The sequence below is a fragment of the Triticum dicoccoides genome, chromosome 2B (assembly GCF_002162155.2).
Source record: "Triticum dicoccoides isolate Atlit2015 ecotype Zavitan chromosome 2B, WEW_v2.0, whole genome shotgun sequence".
Classification (NCBI taxonomy): domain Eukaryota; kingdom Viridiplantae; phylum Streptophyta; class Magnoliopsida; order Poales; family Poaceae; genus Triticum; species Triticum dicoccoides.
In genome coordinates, this window is record NC_041383.1 from 181,846,693 (window position 1) to 181,857,036 (window position 10,344).

At 47.9% G+C, this 10,344-nt stretch overlaps 1 protein-coding gene across 1 annotated transcript; it reads left to right on the forward strand.

Moving 5' to 3' along the window:
• Positions 1 to 9,086: 9,086 nt before the first annotated feature.
• On the forward strand, positions 9,087 to 9,851 carry LOC119362930 (multifunctional methyltransferase subunit TRM112 homolog A-like). Its single transcript, XM_037628211.1, has one exon. The coding sequence runs from the start codon at positions 9,221 to 9,223 to the stop codon at positions 9,620 to 9,622; it is 402 nt and encodes a 133-aa protein (XP_037484108.1). The 5' UTR covers positions 9,087 to 9,220; the 3' UTR covers positions 9,623 to 9,851.
• The last annotated feature ends 493 nt before the right edge of the window (positions 9,852 to 10,344 follow it).

The window sequence follows — 10,344 nt, forward strand, 5'->3', positions numbered from 1 at the left end:
AGATAATTTGTACGGTACAAATCTAACTGAAAAAATATCACCTGATCATCCATCGATCCGCGATGATCACCCAGCAGGCTCTCAATGAAAGCACCAATGTCGGTTCAATATACGGCATCTCGTAGTAGGGGTCCTAAGCTAGGCGTCTTGGAGCGATGATAACATGAACACGGGGTTTTACCCAGCTTCGGGCTCTTTTGAAGAGATAATACCCTACATGCTGCTTTTGATTGTTTTCATATGGGTGTAGTACAGAGTACATGTATCTACCACGAGATTGTAGTAATGAATATGAGATTGTCTATTGACTAGCCTGGCCTCGGTTTACATATGCACCGTAGGCCTAGGGTTCAGAGGAGTCCTTGTCTTGGGCGCCAAGTCTTGTGGAATCCTTCTTGTATGCGGCATGGGCTGTCCGAACTGGCCCAATAGTGAACCGCCATGGGGGTCCTCGACCCGATCCAGCTGGTCGGGAGACGACGTGGTGAGTACCCCCTAGTCCAGGACACCGTCATTGCCCCCCAAGTTGGTGGGAGGCGCCCCCACCCCTAGGGTTTCCAACCCTAGGCGCCTTGGGCTCTTGGGGGGCGCACCAACCCACTAGGGGGCTGGTGCCCACCCATATGCAGCCCACTTGGTCTCCTGGGGTAGGTGGCCCCACCCGGTGGACCCCTGGACACCTTTTGGTGGTCCCGGTACAATGCTGATAACCACCGGAACTATTCCGGCGACTGAAATTGGATTTCCCACATATAAATCTTCACCTCCGGACCATTCCGAAACTCCTCGTGACGTCTGAGATCTTATCCAGGACTTCGAACAACTTTCAGTAACCACATACAATTTCCCATTACAACTCTAGCGTCACCGAACCTTAAGTGTGTAGACCCTATGGGTTCGGGAACCATGCAGACATGACCAAGACATCTCTCCGGCCAATAACCAATAGCGGGATCTGGATACCCATATTGGCTCCTAGATGTTCCACGATGATCTCATCGGATGAACCATGATGTCAGGGATTCAATCAATCCTATATAAAATTCCCTTTGTCCATCAGTGTGTTACTTTCCCGAGATTCGATCGTCGGTATTCCCGTACCTCGTTCAATCTCGTTACCGGCAAGTCTCTTTACTCGCTTCGTAATGCATAATCCCGTGGCTAACTCCTTAGTCACATGGAGCTCATTATGATGATGCATTAGCGAGTGGGCCCAGAGATACCTCTCCGTCATACAGAGTGACAAATCCCAGTCTCGATTCGTGCCAACCCAACAGACACTTTCGGAGATACCTGTAGTGCACCTTTATGGTCACCCAGTTACATTGTGTCGTTTGATACACCCAAAGCATTCCTATGGCATCCGGGAGTTACACAATCGCATGGCCTAAGGAAAGATACATGACATTAGAAAAGCTCTAGCAAACGAACTACACGATCTTGTGCTATGCTTAGGACTGGGTCTTGTCCATCACATCATTCTCCTAATGATGTGATCTCCTTATCAATGACATCCAATGTCCATGGTCAGGAAACCATAACCATCTGTTGATCAACGAGCCAGTCAACTAGAGGCTCACTACGAACATGTTGTGGTCTATGTATTCACACATGTATTACAGTTTTCGGTTAATACAATTATAGCATGAACAATAGACAACTACCATGAACAGGTAAATATAATAATAACCATTTTATTATTGCCTCTAGGGCATATTTCCAATAGGAGAAACAGACACCCGCCAGCCACCTTTATGCAAAACTAGTTGCATGTCTGTCAATGAAACCGATCATATGAACGTGGTCATGTAAGGTTGGTCTGGGACGCTTCATCCAACAATACCACCAAATCAAAATAAGACATTGGTGGTATGCAGTATAACGATCATCGCCCACAACTCTTTGTGTTCTACTCGTCATATCATCTACGCATAGACCTGGCTTGGATGCCACTGTTGGGAAACGTAGCATGCAATTTCAAAAAAATTCCTATGCTCACGCAAGATCTATCTAGGAGATGCATAGCAACGAGAGGGGGAGAGTGTGTCCACGTATCCTCGTAGACAAAAAACGGAAGCGTTTGCTCCATGCGGTTGATGTAGTCGAACATCTTCTCGTTCTGACCGATCGAGTACCCAACGTATGGTACCTCCGAGTTTTGCACATGTTCAGCGTGATGACATCCCTCGAGCTCTTGATCCAGCAGAGGGACGAGGGAGTAGATGAGTTCCGTCAGCACGACGGCATGGTGACGGTGATGGTGATGTGATCCGCGTAGGGCTTTGCCTAATCACCGCGAGAATATGACCGGAGGCATAAACTGTGGAGGGGGGGCGCACACGGCTTGGAGCAATTGATGTGTGTCATAGGGGCGCCCCACGTATATAAAGGAGGGAGGGAGAGGAGGCCGGCCTAGGCGCGCCCCAAGTAAGGGGGAGTCCCACTTGGACTCCCACTAGGATTCGCCCTTTCCTTTTTTCGGAGGAGGGAAGGAGTAGGAGAAGGAAAGGGGGCGCCGCCCCCACCCCTTGTGGGCTGGTGTACCTCCCTCCTATGGACCAAATGGCCCATATCTTCCACCGGGGGGTTCCGGTAACCCCTCCGGTACTCCGATATGTACCTGATACACTCCAGAACCCTTCTGGTGTCCGAATACTACCTTCCAATATATCAATCTTTACCTCTTGACCATTTCAAGACCCCTCGTCATGACAGTGATCTCATCCGGGACTCCGAACAACCTTCGGTCATCAAAACACATAACTCATATAATACATATCGTCATCGAATGTTAAGCGTGCGGACCCTATGGGTTCGAGAACTATGTAGACATGACCGAGACACCTCTCTGGACAATAACCAATAGCAGAACCAGGATGCTCATATTGGTTCCCACATATTCTACAAAGATCTTTATCGGTCGAACCGCAATGTCAACATACGTTATTCCCTTTGTCATCGGTATGTTACTTGCCCGAGATTCGATCGTCGGTATCTTTATACCTAGTGCAATCTCGTTACCGGCAAGTCTCTTTACTCATTCTGTAATGCATCATCCCACAACTAACTCATTAGTCACATTGCTTGCAAGGCTTCATATGATGTGCATTACCGAGAGGGCCCAGAGATACCTCTCCGATACTCAGAGTGACAAATCCTAATCTTGATCTATGCCAACCCAACAAACACCTTCGAAGATACCTGCAGAGCATCTTTATAGTCACCCAGTTACGTTGTGACGTTTGATAGCGCACAAGGCATTCCTCCGGTGTCCAGGAGTTGCATAATCTCATAGTCAGAGGAATATGTATTTGACATGAAGAAAGCAGTAGCATTAAAACTGAACGATCATTATGATAAGCTAACGGATGGGTCTTGTCCATCACATCATTCCACTAATGATGTGATCCCGTTCATCAAATGACAACTCATGTCCATGGCTAGGAAACTTAACCATCTTTGATCAACGAGCTAGTCTAGTAGAGGCATACTAGGGACACGGTGTTTTGTCTATGTATTCACACATGTAGCAAGTTTCCGGTTAATAAAACTCTAGCATGAATAATAAACATTTATCATGCATCAGGAAATATAAAATAACAACTTTATTATTGCCTCTAGGGCATATTTCCTTCACAAAGAAGGTGGCGACTCCTGATAATCAGGGTCAGAGGAATTAAGAAGATGTATTGTAAGACCAGCTTTAGGTAAAAGCAAGGTTGGACTATGTGGTACCTCAGCTGGCCGCTTACGGGAAGAAGGCTCATTACTTAACCCGGCCAATAATTTGCCCGAGCCACCACTTCGTTTGGCGTCTCGCGTCACATTGAGCCTTCTTCAAAATAAATTGTGGGTGAAAGTGAGCACCTGGGTGAGAAAATTTTACTTTTAAAACAACCCGTCACACTTTCTCTGAAGGGGTGGAGTCTGAACCAGATGAAACGGAAATTACCTCAATATCGTCTTCCCGGCTTGTGGCAGCCTCTTCTTGTGAGGAAAGGGTGTCAGCTAGGTCAATAAAGAGTCGACCAAGCGAGTCAAGTTCTACCTCTGATGGATTTTCAACATCTACTGACTCGCCCACAACAGCCGGCTCAGTGGTGGTAACCGTCTTATTATTCTTTAATTTCTTATTGGCCCGAGTCTTGGCCACGACAAGTTTTTGGTTTCTTGGTCCAGAAGGCGCAGTCGGCCTATATAAGTGCAGAAAAGATTGGGTAAGTAAGGCATGACATGGATTTAAAACATACTGAGCCAGATACAAACAAACACTTCTAGGCAGAGTCGGGTTTTGTTTGAAGAATGGTAGTAGGCCAACTTTGTTGCAGTTTTCTTAAGATTCGCCAAGTAAGGTCCTCACAACTTTAAAGACTTCTTTAGTTGTAAAGTTGTCTTCAGTATACCGTTGAGGATCGTTTGACTCGCCAGAATACTCACACATGAAGCCAGGACAACGGCTTAGGGGGAGTATTTTCCAGGAGACCCAGCACCAGGGCAGATCAACTCCAATTAACCCATGGGCCAATAAAGCTTTAGCCTTGGATAGAAATGGGAAGGCATTCGCATGTTCTTCTGGGGTAATTTTACTTAGCGGGTCAAAATCCGCTGGGAAGACGCCCAGCTCTATAACCTGGCAGGGGATTCTCAGTGGTTGGAGCGGTGTTCTTGCAGTAAAACCAAGTGGTCACCCATCCTTTAGGGTGGCTTGGCAAGGTTGCGGTAGGGAAACTGGTATCTCCTCGTCTCTGGATAGGACTCCACCTAATTCTCAGCTTGGATCATTCTGACATTCGGTCTGACAATTTATATAAAAGAACACTTTGAAGAGGGCAATGGTAGGCTCTATTTGTAGATAAACCTCACAGAAGATTTGGAAGTGGCAGATGTTGGATACAGAGTTTGGGCCTATATCTTGAGGGTGCAAGTTGAAGTAGTGCAAGACATCCCTAAAAAACTTAGACCCGGGCAGTGTAAAACCCCTGAGTATATGATCAGTGAACACTACAATTTCCCCTTCAGCGGGAGTAGGGATGGTCTCTCCTTTGCTAACCCGCCATCCAATTTCCTGTTGAGTCGCCAATAGGCCTTGGCCTACATAATCATTGAGGATTTCTTCGGTAACCAGAGAGTGCTCCCAGTTGCAGATGGTCATATTGAGTAGCCTAAAGGTACGAAAGTAAGTTACAAATAAGGCAGGATTATAAGCCGTTGCAAGTAACGGCGGGTTAATTGAGATAAGCTACTTTTTGGAAATTCTTGGCGAGTTATAAATTCAAAGTTAAGCCGCCCGAAAGGTGAAAGGCGGGTCAATGGCCTATGTTGCTGGATTTTGGCTAAGTGTGTGATAAACAAATTTTGCAATCTACAGCTATATATACGGATCTACGGCAGTTAAGAAAAGGTGGATAAATGTTGAACCTAGGGCGCAATAGTGGAAGAACTGGCAAGGTGTGTGCTGATTCTGAAAAGGAAGTAGTTTATTCTAGATACAAGATGAAGGCTAAAACGGCTTCCGCGCTGTTCCAATATCATTTTTGGATTGAAATACGGGTGTTTATATGAGAATAGGATGAACTGGGTGAACGCCGATGAACTCTGTGAACTAGGGTGACCTAATATGGATCTAAGAAAAGAGAAGAACGACACCTGATGGTGTTGCTGAAGAGTGGATGAGCGCCGCGGGTCTCTGGTCTGAACAGGTTGATGCAACAGCCTTTGACGGAGTTGCTGGCGAAGCTCTATTGGTGCGGTGGAGCTCCGGTCGTGGATGAGGTCGCGAGGAAGAAGAAGAGGCAGAGGCAATGGTGGTAAAAAGTGAACAGGCAGGGCCCTTGTCCCTATATATAAGGAAGAGATAGAACAGTGAAAAGGCATGTGCGGCGATCGAGGAGACGTGATAATTATCTCACCAAAAGGGGCGCCCTGATTTTAGGAATGGCTGGTTAAATGCAAAGATTCATTGTGACGTCATGAGATTTTTTCTGGACTTAATAATATGACGTCATATTTTCTTATGGCGGGTCATGAAGGTCTGTTCAAGGTCAAGCTTTAGAAGAGCTGAAGAAGATGCACAGACTACGAGATGGAGATTGACATGAAGAAGTTCAAATCAATCTGGGCCTAATGTTGGGGATATAACCCCACGGTGTGACCCGCCCATGAGGGGCCGGTTACACTATTGGCGACTCATAAGTGAAAGCCTAAAGTAGGCCCAGAAAGATAAGATATGAAGACTGGAGGCGGCTTACAAAGCGGGCTTGTTGAAGGCCCAAGACCCGGACATGGCGTCATAGCCCGGAGGTGTGAGCCGCCCGATGGCAACTTGCCTAATAAGGCAAAGCGACTTAAAGCCCGTGTCGGTCACGTTGTGTGATCCGATTTGGACTCTTGTCAGCCCAGGGCCTCGACCTGTGTATATAAAGGCGAGACCCTGCAGCGGGTAAAGGGGAGAAATCATCAATCGATAGCTAGCTCAAGCAATTCCGCTCCGTTGTAATCGATACTCAGGAAATACAACTTAAATCAGGACGTAGGCTTTTACCTCGATCTTGAGGGGCCGAACCTGGGTAAACTCGTGTTTCTCGTCCCGCTCAACCCCTTTAAGCCAACCTACGTTGCGATGGCTCCACACCTAAGTCCTTTCACAAGGGCATATACCGTGACAAAACCATGGCACACACCCTTCATCCCTTGTCTCCATTCCTCTCCACACTTACATCCCCCAATCCCAGTCGCCACAGACAGAAGACAACATGGTGCACCTTGTCTGCCGTGGAACTTTGTCCCCACTACCACGACTCACCTCCCTCGTCGCTGGCCTTCGTCGCCATCGTGTTGACTTGCCTCCCCATCGTTAGCACAGACAACTTCGCCCGCCGTGAATCAACCTCCTCTTGGTCCGGAGATGTCCTCCTCCGCTATCGTGGTCGTCCTCCACGACCCTTCCTCCTCTGCCGCTCCCCTTTGTCTGCCGACATCCTTTATGGCCGGAGCATGCAAGCCGCGTTGATTCTCTTCCTCACCGACCACCTCGTCTGATTCTTGGAAGGTGAGTAAAGAACTGACGGATTCTCTAATGGGTTGTGGCTTGTGATGATGGTGATATGCGGCTACATGTGTGTGTCAACAAATACATGGATATGTGTTGGGATGTGATGCTACATGTGTGTATGTTGTGGTGCCACCGTGTTGCTTTGTAGATGTCCTGCCGTACATACAGATTTGAGGAAGAGAACATGTCTATTCATTAATTGTCAAGGTAGTAGAAAGAACACCAGAAGTAAGAATTACATACAAGTCTGTAGACCACCTAGCGACAACTATAAGCACTGGAGCAAGCCAAAGGCGCGCCGGCATCATAGCCCCTCCCTCATCAGAGCCGGGCAAACATCGTTGTAGTAGACAGTCGGGACGTCGTCGGGGTAAGGCCCCATAGGACCAGCGCACCAGAACAGCAACTGCCGTCGAGGGAAGTTTAGATCGGAAGGATCCAATCCGCACACACATAGACGAATGAAGATCAAATCCAAGCAGATCCATTAAAGAAATGCCGACCGGATCCCACGAGATCCGTCGGAGACACACCTTCACACGCCCTTCGACAACGCTAGAAACATCATCTGGACGGGGGCTAGGCAGGAAGGGCCTTATTCCATCTTCAAGAAGCCACTTCTGCCTCGTCTTTTCCTGAGCATGGCACAAAGCCTAACAAAACTCCAAAAAACACTTAAAAAGGGAGCCCTCCCGCTGGCAAGGGTCAGGGTCGATCGCGCCTCCATGATCTAAGGACCATAGGAGATGAGGCGGACCGACGGCGGCGTGGGCGAGAAGCAGGGAAACCCTAATAGGTCATAGGAGGCGAGCGAAGAGGTATGCGATGTGTGATATTGTCCACTAGTAGTAGATGCTCATGTATATTTGCTTTGTAGATGTGCCATTGTCCACTAGAAGAAAACATGTGTGTGATTGCGGATTTGAGGAACAAAAGAGAAATAAAGTGTTGAAATGATAATTCAATTCGGAGGTCGGGCTCATCTGCACCTGGTGAGTAGTAAAATAATAAAATCATTTTTTATGGTGCAAGATGCTCAAATTTGTGGGGTTTGTGCAAAATTTTGGGGGTGTTTGGACATTCAATGAGCTCACAACAAAAAAGGCAAAATTGGGCATGAACAGTGTTGTTTTCAAAAGTTTCCGAGAAACTCCATGAGCTCCTCAAATGTCCAAACTTCACCAAATTTTACACGGGCATCACGCATAAAAGCATCTTGCACCACCAAAAAACATTTTTTAATTATCATGAATTTATTGTTCACCCTCGGGCTCATCTGAGTCCGGGTGCCGAAACACCGTTCCCGTGTTGAAACTGCTTCTGCAAACAACAAAAATGGTACAACAACGCCAGAAAAAAGTCATCCCCTCACCATCGTACAAGCCTAGTACAAAGAGCAAACGAAAAAAAGACAATTACACAGCAGTCCACCTATCAAATGAGGCCCAATCGGGCTGAATATGCTTTTTGTGGGTTTTTGGCTTAGCCGGTGGCTGGCTGGCAGAAGCTAGCATATTGACTCCTAGAATTCACGTGAGAAACTGCCTGCTGGAGTTGGACGACGGGGTTGGGGATTTGGCAGTCATGGGGGACTACCGAACATGCCCTAAGGCTTGGCTCTAGGGATCGACCTTGTTTCGTGGCGGGCTGAAGACCAGCCCAACCCTTTTATTCACGTGTCATGCCACATAAAATATCCATGTCTGTGGACCGATCTTAAAAGCACGACCCATATGGTCAGGTTTGCTTTGCACGGCATGTGTACAGAAAACTGGCCATATGGGCCGGCCCAGACTGGGCTAGACGTGCCTGGCACGACATGTATACTATACGGGTCATTGCCGTGCCGGCCCGCATGCCATGCCATACTCCCCTATAGTAAAACGGGCCAGACCGACACGTTTGGCCCACTGGCCCGTGTATTGTTCAGCCTATTGGGTTGTACAAATTTCTTTTAGAAAACGGACCATGCTGCGGGAGCACAGGCACCGCCCGTTTATATCGAAGCAACCAGCCCGAAAAGGCCCAAGACCCCGTCCCGCAGCTTCACTTTCCCCATTCTCCTTCCAATCCACCACTCCGCCGCTAGGGTTTTTAGGTTTTATCCCACAGCAGCAGCGGCCGTCGGCGGCGACAACCTAACCCTCCGCGGCAACTCGAGCGAGAGAGATGAGGCTTCTCACGCACAACTTCCTGGCGTCGAACGTGAAGGGCGTGAGCACGGGCTACCCGCTCGCGCTGGAGGTCGCCAAGACGTCCATCAAGGAGGTGGAGCTCAACGTCGACTTCCTCCGCGGGATCCTTCCCAAGATCGACTGGCGGGCGCTCTTCGCCGCCACGAGCGCCGCGGGGTTCCCGGAGCTCCTCGCCGCGGAGCAGCCGCCGGAGGCCGAGCTCTTCGCCGAGGGCGCCGCGGACGTCGAAGGCAGCGCGATCCGCCGCCTCCACCACGCGCTCCTCGAGATCCACGTCCAAGAGGGCACCCTCGTCTGCCCCGATAGCGGCCGCTCCTTCCCCATCCTGAAGGGCGTCCCCAATATGCTTCTCCATGAGGACGAGGTGCGGCACTGACTCGCGTGCAGCACCAGCCGTCTGCCTTGCTTTCTTGTTTGCTCGTGCCACATATGGTTATGCACTTCCAGGGCTTGGACTCCTAAGATTGTGTGTATGAACTATCCTAGCATGAATTGTGGATCTTGAAGTCGTACCTTGATAAATACTACTCCTACCTGTGACGTTTTGCTCCAAATCGCGCTTTTGTTTCAGTATATTGGGGCTTCTGAACCTCGACTTTACTCAACTGCTGCTACTTTACTTTTTGGTAAATTTACCTTTGGTTATCATGAATGATTTAGTACACAGTAGTGTGAGGGATTGCTGCAGGGGGAAATGAACATATGAGATTACAGTTTATTTTTTGTCAAGTATAATTTGAAGTTCTCTTGAGGAAATTACTTTTTGATTGAGTAATTTGGTGTCAAAACTATTGCTTAGCATGCATTTTTATTCTCGCCGAGGTGTTAGAATATTGAATCATCTCGTAGCATGCATGGTGTTAGTAGTGTGATTAGGACTGGTAATGAATCATCCATTCATCTTGTATACTAGATGAAAATTTGATTATGATTTGTGCCAAAACTACCAATTGAGGGCTGTATGAATCTGGCTGTATTTTTGTTATGTGTGTGTATAGGGGTGTGTTTAGGTGCAGAATTTTCAGTCATACCCATCAAACAATTTCGTACACTAGTTTGAAAATCTGAATCTTCCTCTTGCTGGCTCTCATCATTGGT